This window comes from Larus michahellis, chromosome 4 (genome assembly GCF_964199755.1).
Source record: "Larus michahellis chromosome 4, bLarMic1.1, whole genome shotgun sequence".
NCBI lineage: Eukaryota > Metazoa > Chordata > Aves > Charadriiformes > Laridae > Larus > Larus michahellis.
The window spans coordinates 15,769,967-15,784,265 of record NC_133899.1 but is presented as its reverse complement, the minus strand read 5'-3'; the positions used below and the strand labels follow the sequence as shown (position 1 = coordinate 15,784,265).

The following is a 14,299-nucleotide window of genomic DNA, read 5'->3' as shown; positions in this document are numbered from 1 at the left end:
ACTGCTACTTAAATACTAGCATCCACAAAGAGCACGTTAATGCACAGTGGTCACCCGAGTCAGCCTAGGTTTCAAGGGATGATGAGAAAAATATTAAGAAACCAAAACTTTAACTGAGAAATCAACTTTACGTGAATTACTGCCTGGCTAATATTGTGGACTAAAGGCTTTTTTTTTTTTTTTTTCAGTCGGTTCTCAGTAGCAAGAGCTGGAAATCCCTTCACAGCTGTAGCAGCCAAATCTGTTCTGGACCCACTCTGCCCTCCTGGGGAGGGTTGGCCAAGCCCTAAGGCAGCCCCCAGGGTGTCTGTCCCCTGATGGGGGCTCTGTGGGACTCCTCTCCCCAGAGGCCAGTGTCTGGTCTCCAGCCAGCCCAGGAACACTCCTCCTGCTTCCCTGTGTGTCCAGCAACAGCCCTGTGCAACTGAGGGCAAATTTTATCTGCATCTGCTTGAGTGTTGAAGTTGGGTTTGGGACGAAAAAACTGATTATCTTTCCCTCTGACTTCTGTTGCTTCTGCTCACTGCTGAGGTAAAGCCAGCAGTGACACCGTTTCAAATGCCAGCTCCTTAAATAACAATTTATATCCAGAAGATTAAGGTGGCCACAGAGGAACCTCTCAGGTCTTGGTTTTATGCCCATTACGGAGAGGAAGCAGAAGCATAGTAGAGTTAAGTGTCTCCCTACAATTACACTCAGTGCCTGTGACAAAGACTGATCACTTTTTTTTTTTTTTTCTTTTTTCTTCAGACACCCTTCCCCTGCAAACCTCTGGGGCCTCTTAATTACACTGGTGTATAGACACAATCTTTCTCTTTCAGATGTGGTGTGCTTTTGCCCCTTGTTTCTCTACGCCTCCTGCCTAGCTTAGTGCGTGGAGGGGCAGGCAGGGGAGGATCAAGTACTCGGGTCTGGGCTCCTGACCGGCCGTCACTGTGACCATGCTGCTCCATAAAACCACCTAGCACCAGTCCTGAGCAGTGCCAGCCTGGCCTTGCCCAGTGGTCATGTCCTGCCCGGACGTGTTTGGGCCCCCCCAGCCAGCACCACAGCAAGCAGCGTGGGGTCCCGGCTCCCTTCTGGCAGTGCCCATGCCCCATGCCTGCTGTCCGAGGGGACAACTTGACCTGCTGTCCTGCTGCTCAGGAGAAACATCGGTCCAATACAGCAATACCTCTTGGAGGGGGCTTGGATGTTGCTGTTTGTTTTGGTTGATCCTATAAAAGATTATGTTTACTTTTTTAAAAAAAACAAAACAAAACAGGAGTAGTGGTGTGAGCAGCAGCTGCAGGGAGATGCGTCTGTGTCTAAGCTCAGGAGGCTCCGTCCCACCGGCCCTCTCCTTACATGGAGGTGCAGCACTGTCACCGACGCGGTGGGTCTGTGCAAATAGAGGGAAAGAACCTGAAACCATGACTGCAATAATATAAAGTGAATTTAAGTGCCGTCATCTTCACATATATGTTCTCTGTCCCCTTTTCAGTCATTAGGGAACAAAGCAAATTAATGCCAACAGAGGCTGACTCAAACCTTTGCCCTCATTTAAGGGATTCCAAAAAACGCAGTTTTGTTACGTGCTGGAGCCAGCTGCCCTACAGCAGCTCAAGGACTAGAGCAGTCTCCGGTGTTTAACCAACATGAAAGGCAGTGTGTTGCTAAAATTGCCAATGACCAGTCCTGATCTCATACACTTCTACTTGACTAGGAGTGAATTTATTGCCTTTATGTATTTTTAGCACACTGACTTTTTTTCGCTCCTCTTTCTAGGATAAAAGGTAAAGAAATAAAAAAACTCAATGTAAAAGTAGTAATATAAAAAACTGTCTAAGCAAGCCAACTAAAAAGCAGTCAAGGATAAAATATAATTAAACATTCCACATGTCTGTTTTGAGTAAGGTACCTGAAGTGCTAACTTAGCTTATTCAGTTTTGGGGCAAAAAGCCTCCCAAATGTATGTAGAATGCAATGTTAAAATGAGAGATATATTTGTGTAAGAGTGAAATCGTATTTAGGATAACTATGTCCAGAGTTTTTCTATTAAGAGATAGGTCAAAATGGGGACAAGATGGTGGTTTACAGAACACAAAATGGGAGGCGAGACCCTAGGAGAGAGCGTGCGCGAGCCAAACCTGCTCTGACACTGTCAGGGAATAGGACCGATAATGGCTTCAAGAAGCTCGTAGCTTTGGATCTTGTTTTTTCTCTATCATTCTGGTATTTAATATTACGTGACATGGCCTTTATGCTAACATAGACTTTTTTGGAAAAAGTATAACTGTGCCTCAAGTATGATTTTTCAAAAGAAGTGGCCAAGTTCCATGCTCCTCCATTAGTAAACTTGCGGACTAACAGGACCAGAGCTGTGCCCTTCAGTGGAATATGCATTTATTTATGGGCTGAACATAAAATCAAAATTTGTCAAGGCACTGCCTGTATAAACTATCTTCTCTGCTCCTAATGCCACATGATGTCACCATTGACATCAATCTGATAGATAAGCTTACAGGATGCCAGAATTCCTTACTGGATTGAAAAAAAGAAAAGAGGAGGAAACCACAAAATCAAGAATCTTGTGATGAAAATGTAAATACTCAAAGTAAACGCTCACTGGAGCCGGTTCCGAGGCCTGGGCACACAGGTCCCATCTGGTCTATAGGGGCTGTGCTTGTTGCTTTGCGATATGGTTTGGATTTCCGTTGCAGAATTATGTAGAATTTATATTTGAATCCAATGTAATTTAGATAAAAGAATTGGAGATTGTTCGGTGCATGGAATAAATACTTTTAATCAGGAAATAAAGATCTATGACTTATATTTGTTTGGTGTCGTAGTGACAGAGCAGGCAGGTAAAGATGATCAACTTTTGCAATTAAAAAGAATTTCTGCACTTACTGCTTTCAAATGCCCAGCAATTTTGCCCATGCAAGTTGTTGTGAATGCACAGAATTTCAAACATGAATACTTAGCAGCTAGTGATATTTAAACCTCTATTAAAATTTCACATGATCTTACTGTTACCTGTTCAGGAAGAAACTGCAAACAGAAATCCCATATTAAGGTTAAAATGTAGGGAAAAATCTCCTTACTAAATTTCCACCTTATGAATTATTTTATAGAAAGCAGTAAGTTCTTTTTCACCAGTGCAGAAGTCTGTTTTAATACTTAATGTCATAGCGGACCTAGTTTTCTGATGGCTTTGCTTTCCAGTTGGTTTGTTTTAGCAATCACAGCTTATTTTTGTTCTTTTTCAGTTGAAGAGGGTGAATCTTCAGATTTTGCTTTGACCTGGGACTCATCAGTGACTCAATCAGGTAAATATTTTAGGTTCTTCTGATTGCAAAAACTGCCAGAAAGCTGCCAGGCTTTTTACAGGAACTGTATTTTGTATGTCACATTCCTGTCTCAAATCCAAGACTACCCACTGCAACACAATTTTTATATCAGTTCCATATGGTCAATAAAATCTATTACATACAGAGACTAATATACTCTTATCCTCCGGAGAGCCATTCTTTCTTCTTGTGGGCACACTGAAACGGGTTGTGATTTCTCCAGTATAACCACTTTGAAGTTTTCTGCAATGGGCACTGTTGCACATTCATTCCAATCTAATTACATAAAAGCTACTTTAATAGGAATTTTAAACTTCAGTCTCAACTGGAATGTGTGTATTTCTCCTCTCGGAGGAAATTGGAAAGTACTGTCAGGGCTGGAGAATAAAAGAGCCACATCGCCATGGTAGAAAGATTTAACATTTGAACCAGCTTTTGGTGTGCTTGATAATAACACTTAAACGTTTTTCAGCTGTGCTACATTGATAATTTGAATAAAAAGAGCCTCAAGAAACTAAACAGGATAAAGGAAGTTTGTCTGTAGTTGTGTAATATGTATCGATAAGACAAACGTGAGGGTAAATGTTATATTAGTTTGCGTTTAAAGTAACTACCCACATTTCAGTCCTGCTTGTGTCCTGTGTAAAGATATTTTACTGCCTATTATGTCTTTAACATTTATGAAATTCTCAGAATATTTTTGATTTTGAAGCCAATAACTCTTTCTGTGCTGTCTTCGTACTGGGCTGCATGATGGTATTCTCTTAGAAGCTCAGCAGCGACGTGAAAACAGCTCTGAAACTGAGCAGTAATATGAAAATTAACAATGGTGCTGCGTTCCTGGTTAGCATGGGTTTCATAGGAGTCACGGGGAGACTGGCTCACAGGAGACTTTTCTTACTGAAGTCAGTGTCTAGCTGCTCTCGAAGGCACAAGCTGCCTTTGTGTGGCACTTTGTGGCACTTCACTTTCTACCAACTGCGCTCTGGGTTGCGCCGGGTGCATCTTCTCTGGGCCCTATCTGTTGGAACGGTTTGTGTTTTCACTAGTCTTTGATAGCAAATATTGCTGCTGCTGCTGCTGTAAACCCCCGCTGTGATGTGGAAGGCTCCTTTGTGGCTGGAGCTAACGGCGCATGAAAAGAGCGCTCGCCGGCTCCCTTGCTTGACCTTCGTCTCAAACAGCAGTGGAGTGGAGTTACCGGTGTTATCTATCACAAATCTTGAATTGTATTAAATTTAACACAGGCTGAGGTTCAAAACAGCAACAACAACAAAAATCATTTCCCTGCAGAGCGGGAGTTAATTTGGGATTTCTGGATGGTATTGGGGACTACGCTGTACGTAAAAGCCTGTGAAAGGCTTTCCCCAAATTAGTTGAGTCTCCTCCATTTTTCTTCATTTACTCCCATAATTAGAGCTCTCATTCAAGACGTCGGATGTGGAATAAAATGTATTATATGTGTGATTTATGGCAACTTAAGGAAAATGTGTGCTAATTTTTCTCTTAATAAGTTTAGTAGCTACAGATGTCAACCTTGCATGCGTATGAAAGTGCAATACAGTATCCTATCAAGACAGGGCGCAGTGCATGGGACAGAGGTTTCAGGCTGGAAGATGACTGAGGAACTACATAGAAAAAGCTTAAAAAGCCCTAGTACATGGTGGTGCAGCCACGTGGAGTCACTGGCTCTTGTGTAGTGTGCCTCCAAAGCTATATTCAGTAACTGAAACCAGTCCCTCAGTCCCAGTGTGCAAGACTTTCATTATGTTCTTTTATGATCTTCCTGTTTGCATTAGCTCCAGTAGTGTGATGTTGAACTTCAATAAAGGGTGAAAAAACATGCTTCAACTTCTCGTTTCATGCCCCTTCCTTCCCCGGCCCAAAATGACAAAATTGCCTCCCCTTCCTTGACCCCCACAACAGAAGAAAAACCAAAAGGCCAAACCCGGGACTTGTTAACTCTGAAACATTTGCCAGATGTTTCAAATTAACATATTTCTCTCCCTTCTTCTCCTGTGTGTGTTTGTACATCTCTGTGTGTGTGCAAACACATGCAAAGCGACTTCTGAAAAATTCTGCTGGCACTCCATGCAGCTGCTGTGGGCCGGGGGAGCGACGGTCCCAGGGTGGTGCGGTACGTAGGGACAGCAAGAGCAGGTAGAGTCCTTTGTAAACTGTCTTTTTAAAACTAGCAAAGTATTTATATAGATGCAGTTGTGGGGGGAGAAGGTGCTTTTGCTGCTATATCTTACTTTGTTAATCAAACCAGTGGAAGCTATACTGGTTTTTTTCTTGGTTTTGGGTTTGTTTGGTTTTTTTTTTTTTTTGGTGAGTACGAATTGAATCTGCAGTTGCAGGGTTGTCTGTGTATCTGTAAAAGCTCTCTGTCCCCAGGGCAGGCATAAACGTTTGTAGGTGCAGGGCAAGACGTGTCAAACACTGGTGTGTTGCCTCTCAGGGCGGGCTGGTTTCTCTGCTGCTGAAGGTGCCCGCTTTGTGCATCCCTGACTGTGCCGCAGCGCTGGGAGAGGGGCTGCTCTGAGAGCCGCTCGGTGCGGCTGGTGGAGATCTAGCAGTGGATGTGTTGGTAACAGAAATCCTGCGCTGAGATCTGTTCGGTGATGGCTTAGCACAGGGCACCATCTTTTTTTCTACGGTAAAACTTGTGTGCAAGTTGCTGTCTGCTCTGGCTTAACTGCTCGATCCTGGTAAAACCTGCAAAGGTGAAGTGCTTTGCAGGAATCCAACCCTTGTCATAGTTTCACTGAGGAATTTATTCAAGTACTTTAGATACAACTACAAATAGTCCTATAATTTTTTTTTTATCTACAACTTAAGGGCTATATGTATTAACTTAGAGAATCAGGAAAATGTATAAGGAGGCAGAGGCTCCTCTTGTGCCAGGGTAAATAACCTGGGTGTCCACTAGCCCTGCTTAACAATGGGCATATAGCAAATTTCCTTCCTCTTCAGGTCTTGTAAACATTTCTTTCTTAATGTAAAAAGAAGAAAAAAAAAAAGCGCTTTTCCTTTCCTCTCTCAATCTGAGGATTTACTGTTAAATAGCAGGTCAGTAGTGTTTTGCTGTGTAAGAGGCAGAGATGTTTTCTGTCCCGGTGGCGCAGTGCAGCCAAGTCCTCCTTCCCCCTGCTTTTCCCCTCTTAACAGCAAATGCAGCCCTTGAAGCCCGTCCGTCTTGCCCCTGAGCATTAGGGAGGGTGGGCTGAGCAGGGCTGCTGGGGGGCCAGGCGAGCGCCCACCTCCGCTTTGCTAAAGGGGTTCCTGCTCCTTCGAAGCCAAGAGGAAAATAAGACTTAACATTTGTCTGGCTGGACCCTTGCTTTGCAATGCTGCATTGCTGTTGTAATACATCACGAGAGCATTGTCTTGAGGAGCAACAAGGGACATTTTAAAGAAGCAAAAAGTCTTACTAAATATATAGAGAATTTAAGGCATTTTAAAGACCTATGAAAGCATTTTACATGGGGGTTGCTGGGGAGTTTCTCATTAGCCTGACTGTGAGGCCCTGGGGAAGCTTGGCTGAATTGTCTGGGGCAAACAGAGCAGATTCTGTCTTCTCCTTAGGAGCATGCAGACCTAAAAGCCTCATTTTTTGTGTGTCTGAGGTAACTAAAGGTATCTTATTTCTGTACGCAGCTATGAGTTATGATACTGATCAAGAAAGAGTTAGGGAAACAGGGGACTGTGGACCCGTAGCTTGAGCTCTGGGGACAAACAGCACAGGGTCTGTCTCGGTGCATGTGTGCTTGCAGAACACAGGAGCATCTTTGCAGTATTCACGACTGGAAGGACCTCTCCAATGCCAGTGCCCAACCATCCATTAGCACACAATCTTAATATTATTCAATTATAACATTCTGGAAATCACGAAAATAAATTTCAGGTTGGTGTTTTCCCTCTTCCCCCAATAGCTCCAGCTTCCCTGTCCCTGCCACCAAGCTCACGGCAGTGACTTGGCATACGTGTGAGGGATGTGTTAAAGCGCGGCATGGAAAAAAAACAAACCAACGCAACATTTTAGGACACAGACATTTGACAATTTGCCATTAAGAGTTTTCCCACATGCTTGTTTTATACAGTACAAAATCTGTACTGTAGTATACAGTATGAAGTATACTTCAGATTTTTTTTAATTGCCTTCTGCAGTTTCTTTTAAAGTTTCCCTCCTTTTAGGAGGAAAAAAAAAAAGAAAAGGGGAAGCAGCAGCTTTTGAGAATCAAACCACAAAACAAAACCACCTTTCTTCTGCTTCACGTGGCATCTCCCAGCTACGTAAATCACAGTTTTCACTTGGTATCTTCAGAGGAGGAACATCTGATGCAGTTTGGAGACTTACTTTCACTCAGGGCTGTCAAAGCCAGTGCCAGGGCATTTTTAAGTCTGTCTCTGCTCCTTGGGGCTCTCCCTGCCTGTTCCCTCCTGGCTGTTCCCTGTGCTCTCCTCCACCACTGGTCTTCTGATCCCAACGCTGCTGCTGTCCACCCCCCAAATGTTGATTGTTTCTGTTCTCCCCTTACTGTTTTGTAGGGTTGGGTTTAATTTTGGCTGCCAAAGGAGCAAAAAGGGTGAGAAAGCCAGGAGCAGGGAAGTGATCATGCCTCTGTACTCGGCACTGGTGAGGCCTCACCTTGAGTACTGTGTTCAGTTCTGGGCCACTCTGTACAAGAGGGACATTGAAGTGCTGGCGCGTGTCCAGAGGAGAGCTACCAGGCTGGTGAGGGGTCTGGAGACCAAGTCTTATGAGGAGAGGCTGAGGGAGCTGGGCATGTTTAGTTTGGAGGAGGCTGAGGGGAGACCTCCTTGCCCTCTACATCTACCTGAAAGGAGGGTGTAGAGAGGTGGGTGTTGGCCTCTTCTCCCAGGTGAATAACGACAGGACCAGAGGAAATGGTCTGAAGTTGCAGCAGGGGAGGTTTAGATTAGAGATTAGGAAGAATTACTTTACTGAAAGAGTGGTCAGGCACTGGAACAGCCTGCCCAGGGAGGTGGTTGAGTCACCATCCCTAGAGGTATTTAAGAAACGTCTAGATGTAGTACTTCAGGGCATGCTCTAGTGGCAGAGATTGTAGGGGATTGGGGTTTTTTTGTGTGTGTATGGTTGGACTCAATGATCTCAAAGGTCCTTTCCAACCGTGAAGATTCTATGATTCATGAAGCAAACGGAGACTTTCCCCTGCAAGTATTCATGTGTTAACTTTTCCCCCTTTTCTGTTTATTCAGATAAGCTACAGAAAATGTTTTCTCCTTCCTCACCCTTTCCCCTTTTGGAGGTCTGTTTTGGCCACACAGTTTCCTGTCCCCTCAGCCTTCTTCCAGCACCCTGAGCTTGCATGCACCAGCATGGTCTATTGCCTGGTGCCCACCAAGGCCACATCCTCGTAGGACCCCATCCCCTGTGGTCTCACAGTACCCAAGGCTCTGCCTACTCTCTGCCCATGTCCCCCTGGCAGTTCCCACAGAGCCCCTGCTGGTCCTGATCCAGCCGGACAACCCACTGGGCATGGGCTGTGTCAGGATGCTATGGTTTGAAGAACCCACGACAATTTATTGTAATTTAGGCAATTTTTCTATCACCTGACAACCGCTTCCCACCTGGGAGGGGAATCCTGAAAACACAAGGAAACCCAAGGGCTGAAATATAAACAGATTTAATAGAATAATACTAAATAAATAACATTTATAATATTAAAGAACCAATATTGATCCCAATACCAATATAAAATATACAAGGATTGTACTCAGCCAGTTATATTGGTAGGAAGCTCTGCACTCCCAGCAGCGGACAACAAATGTCGGACACCACAAGCTACGGCTTTGGGAGAAAGGGAAGGGCTCAGGGGTTTGGCACTAGGGCTAGAATTTATCAGGATGGAAGCCATTATAGAAGAGGAAAGCTCACTAAACTTCCTAATTTATATTGAATGTGACCTTCATGGTATGAAATAATCCTGTTGGCCAGCTTGTGTCTAGTGCCCGGGTCTTGCTCCTCCTCATCCCCGCACCTGGCAAGCTTGAAAACACTGAGGCTTTGAAACTTGCATACCATAGCTGGCTATAAAGTAAATATTTTCACAAATTCAGATACTACAGTCTTCTAAAAATGCAGTTTCCCCTAGCATTAGAAGAGACATTTCTGAAAAGTAAAATTACTGAAAGAGAAATTAATCTTGTGTTGCTCAAACCAGAACACAGAAGTAAGTTGGGAAGGTCCAGATGCCCTCCCATAGACACCAAGCTTTTTATCTATTTCTACATGTATTTTATTTTGTCTTATTTAACTTCTAAATAGCAGAACACTGAAAGAAAACCTCTTGAACACCCTCAACATGAAATTCTGGGATGTGTGCTGCAGAGCATTGAAAAGGTCAGTTGTAATTCAGTGGGCATTAGAAACCTGTTATCTTGTGAGTGCTCTGAAATTACCGTCCTCAGTGCCTTCACAAGCTGAGACATCTTCTAAAAGCTGATTTCATTAGTAGATCAATACGAGAAGATTCTGATTACAGTGCGTAAGGATTTCCAGAGAAATTAACCTTTGAACTTAGCAAAGAACATAAGAGACTTTGATAACTAACTTAGTTGAATATTTTTTCAATATACTATGAAACGTTTGATCTCAATTAGTTGCCTTTCTTATATTGGTTTTAAAAACAGCATCCTTGTCTCTGCATGGACCTGCTGTATGCAGCCCAGTTAGTATAGTCCTAGGTTCTAAAAATTTTAAATATCTGCTTTGGAAGCAACCAAAGCCCAAATAAACTAGACATAAAGCTAAGGAGGTATGTAGCTCTGGCTGTTGCGTACCTCATTTATTCTAAGTTCAACTTTTTATTTTTCTTGGTAATGTGTGGGTTTTTATGATGTAGCATAGTTGTAGCATATGTGTCCTTTCAGAAGAGAAACAAAATTTAATTCTCTTTTCCTAATTATAAAATTTAATTTTAAACTTCATTCTTTACTTATAAATACTATTTTTTTAAAGAAAGTGCTTTTTATAGTGTTTTCTCAAACAGAAGGTGAAGTGATAGAAAGTACATGATACTCAGATAATGTGGTGGTGGGTGAACATCCAAGACAGATGTAAGATTTTTGAAGCTGGGATAATATAAAAAGAAACAAGATGAGTAATTATAAACTCATCCCGGATTACTCTGTCTGTAGGAGCTTATGGCACAACTCTCCATCTGCAGGCACAAGGGCTTCCTGGGATCAAACCTGGGCTGGTGGGAAAGGGGACGTGGTGCTGTTGGAGGAAGCTGCTGGCTGGAGTGATGGGAGTCTCTGGGGGTCCCTGAGGCCTGACCGAAATCCCGCGGCTGAAGCACCTTCAGGGAAAGGAGAAGTATAAAAAATGAGATTCCTCACTGTGTGTGATGCAGTGCAGCACCCACATGTGCATCTGTCATGGAAACAGCCCCCCCATAAACTCGCCGAGGCATCTCTGGTGCTGAGGCACCATAGGTGTTCCCCTCTTGTTTGGGGAGGGAATCTCTGGCGACAAGGAGCGATCTTCAGATGTGAACGCAGCATGGGTGTCAGTATTTAAATTAGAAGCACACACCTGTGTCTTACGGCATTTCCTAGAAAATACTTACTATTAAAGATGTTAATTGGGAAAATTATAGCCATAGCACAGAGGAGGAGAATTAATTTCCATGGTAAAAAAGGGGAGGAAAGAAAAGCACATTTCATAGTGAGCTATTGAGTGCTCCCCCTACCCCATCACCCGCCCGTTTCCAGGCTTTTTAAAGACAGTGTCTGCTGAAAAGACAGTCTGCTTAAGAGAAGCTGAGCAAGCGTGGTGTATCGCAGTGTGTCGTTGGTGTTGCGGAGCTTCTCAGTACCTAAAGCCAGGCCCCCTAAATTGCTACAAGCAGCGCCTGTAAAGGGGAGGATTCTGCAGGCTGCGGGGTGGCAGCCCCTGCCTGGCCGTGCTGGTGAAGGGCCATGGACTCGCGTGTGCTGGGGAGCACACAGCAGTGCACCAGGACCGGCGATGGGCAGCAAGGTTTCAGTCAAATGCGGGAGTACCTCTGGGGTCGTTGTGTTAATCTCATCTGAGGTCTTGTGAGCTTGGTGTATCTGCTGGCACGGGGCTGCTACGGGTTGGGGGATTGTTCCCATAGGGTCTGGCAGGGGCATCTTGCCAGAAATACAAATACACCACCAGTGTGGATGGTTGCACACGTGAGTGTATCCTTCTGGGGCTGGCAGGCGTTGTGTCCCCATCTTCCAGCAATGTTTCTTTTCCCTGTGGCAAATTTTATTTAAAGGTGTGCCCATTGGCGCTTTGTCTGCTGTGAGACTGTAATGCCGTGTTTCAATTTCTTGCGCGGACTGAAGGAAGTCATTCCCCTTCGTGGGTAGACCTCCAGGCGCAGCCTTCCTGGCTCTCCATCTCTTGGTAGTGTTCAGGTCTCCCGTGGGTACCAACATCCCGGGAAGGACACTGCTGTTGAGCTGGAGGAAGCGCTGGGGAGGAGCAAGGCATAGCATAGCACCTTCCCATCTTCTTCACGCTCCTGCTCTCCCTTCCTGTGTCTCTTTACAATGATGCTACCTTGTTCTCCCTTGCTGCCCAAGCAAAAGCTTTGATGAGATGAACATTTTCGGTGTTTTTAGATGAAAATTATATCTGTTGTTTACAATAGCCTTCAGGAGTCTAACTAGCAGTAATGGGCTAAAGTAAAGCAAAGGGGATGCTAGGCTGAGTATTAGGAAACATTTCCCAGTAGTAGGATCTAATAGGCTCCGGTATTATCTCCCATCACTTCAGTCATTTTCAAACTGGACTGGACAAAGCTCTTGAAAATACACTGTAGGAATGGTCCTACATTAGCAGGGGAAAGGATAAGATCACGTGGTAAATCCTTCTCTAATTTATCCAGTTCTACTGCGCTCTGGATTTGCTAATCTCCCGCAGATTTGAGGACAGAAGCAGACTGAATGGCCAGACAAATTGTGCTTTCTAGAGCTTATTTCAGTAAATATTTTTATGTAGGATCTCAAAGCGCTTTTCAAATGCTAATTAAGCCTCCTAACCTAGTACAAAGTATTCCTTGTGCCCCATGTGCATACTGCTTTGTCTCCACAGAGTGCAGCATGCACCGTGCTGCAGGTTGACCTTCCCAGAGGGCTCTGGCTCTCAGATAGATGGGCACTTGCCAGCCCATCTTGCTTTGAGTCACTTCTGCAAGTCGGTGGGTGACTTTGCTTTTCCAAGTTTGCTTTGGCTGGCTGGTAGGAGCGAGGGAAGCTGAAACCATGCTGCTGTAGGTAGCGATTGCGATGGGGTTTACCTTTGTGAAATCAGACAGCTGAACAGTTGAAGGAAAGTCTCCTGGTGAACAATTTCTTTGGTTTTCAGAGAAACTGATTTTCTCCTTCGACCAGTTTACACGTTGCAGTTGTATCTGGTAGCTCAAAACTCCCAGCCTGAATCAATGTAAAACAGGAATAACAGAATATATTCTATTGCCCTGTTGCTTAAATGAGAAAAATCAATAAAAAATAATGCCACAGTGGTGGATTCCCAGTAATCATTCTTCCTGAGGAAAAACAAATTGTGCCAGTCATGAGAATGGGGTTTTATAAACAAGGTTGTAAAAGAAGAAAAACAAATGGAATAAATAAGCTCCACTGCTTTGTTTTCTGGGCTGAGTAAGGACGTAGATATGAAACTGCAGTGAAGAACTGCATGAAATTTATGATGCTTTGCCCAAATAATCTTTGCTTATTCACTACAGGAAACTAGAATCATTTGGGTTGGAAGGGACCTCTAGTGGGTCTTACTCAACATTGACCTGACTTGTAAAAGTTTTTGTAACCGTTACTGATGTATTTTTGGTTAAATTGTCTCGAGCTGTTAAGCTTATCGTAGACCAAGAGTACAAGTATGGTTACTGTAGCATAAGAATGTGTAGAACAAATACTCATTTTAAAACGGGGTTTTTTTTAAAAGTTAATATAGCCTAAAATTTCCCATAATAGAAGGTACATTTGCATTTCTGTCATTTAGTGTCTAAAGTAGCCTTTTACTGGTCTCGCTGTAAGGAATTACAATGTCATTGTCAAAATAAACTGAGCTCATCTCATAATCTTGTATTTGTTGTGTATAAATTCAAATGAGAAAACTGTTAAATGGGACCATTTATAATGAGATTTGAGATACCCTATGGCTCTCACTTGGAGACAAGTGACCTTTGTCTTTTTTGGGGCTGAGTAACAGCGCGACGTAGATTTAATAGATGTGTGCAGAGACCTGGCAATAGAGTGGGGTGTGCATGGAAGAGGTGCTCAATGCGTCTTGCTCTACATATTTTTGAATTCATCACACTTGGGACTGAAGTGCCTGCCTATTTGTGTGTTTTACTAGTCATGCCTCCTATCTGCCTTGGATGGCTTTGGCATTCATTAGTAGAAATTATTAGACAGTCACAAAACACTAAAGAGAAAGGAAAAAACCTGCACACTTTGCTTGGAAACACTGTCTGTGTTGCATAAAGCTCTGACAAGATCAAGCCTCTAATTAAATTATCTGGCACGTGGACAATTCTGTTCCGAGATCTGCTGAGCTAATGTGTAGCCATTAGCTCATACAGCCACCAAATCAGAAGTACCAAAGAGACAATTTACATAGGGCCACAGCGTGTTTTAAAAAATTCTGGTGAGTTGTGAAGCCTGTAATGTTAATTGCCAGTTAGCACATTGTAATTGCTGTAATTATTTGCAAGTAAAATGATGTAAGGGACTTAACATTGTACTTTTCTTAACACTTCACGTGTTGGTGATCCACTAAATCTCCCACTTAGAGTTTTGCTGGTTATTTTAAGAACTTGACAGCCACTTGCTGAAGTCTGATCTCATCCGCAAGCTTGCTGTTCTGCCTCTTGTCTTTAATGCTGAGCGGTGGCTCTCTAAAGTCTTTATTATTAAAAAAAAAA

The 14,299-nt window shown here is 43.5% G+C and overlaps 1 protein-coding gene across 4 annotated transcripts in view; it reads left to right on the top strand.

Moving 5' to 3' along the window:
- Nucleotides 1-14,299, top strand: part of ZNF423 (zinc finger protein 423) — a 235,397-nt gene that overhangs the window by 40,350 nt on the left and 180,748 nt on the right. For 3 of the 4 annotated variants that reach the window (XR_012586519.1, XM_074583086.1, XM_074583083.1), the window contains exon 2: nucleotides 3,252-3,311. The exons of the other annotated variant lie outside the window; for it this stretch is intronic. Coding sequence is in view for 2 of the 3 variants with exons in the window: in XM_074583086.1 (XP_074439187.1) it covers nucleotides 3,252-3,311 (60 nt within the window). In the remaining variant the exon portion in view is untranslated. The remainder of the gene's footprint in view (nucleotides 1-3,251; nucleotides 3,312-14,299) is intronic. 4 annotated transcript variants of the gene reach the window in all.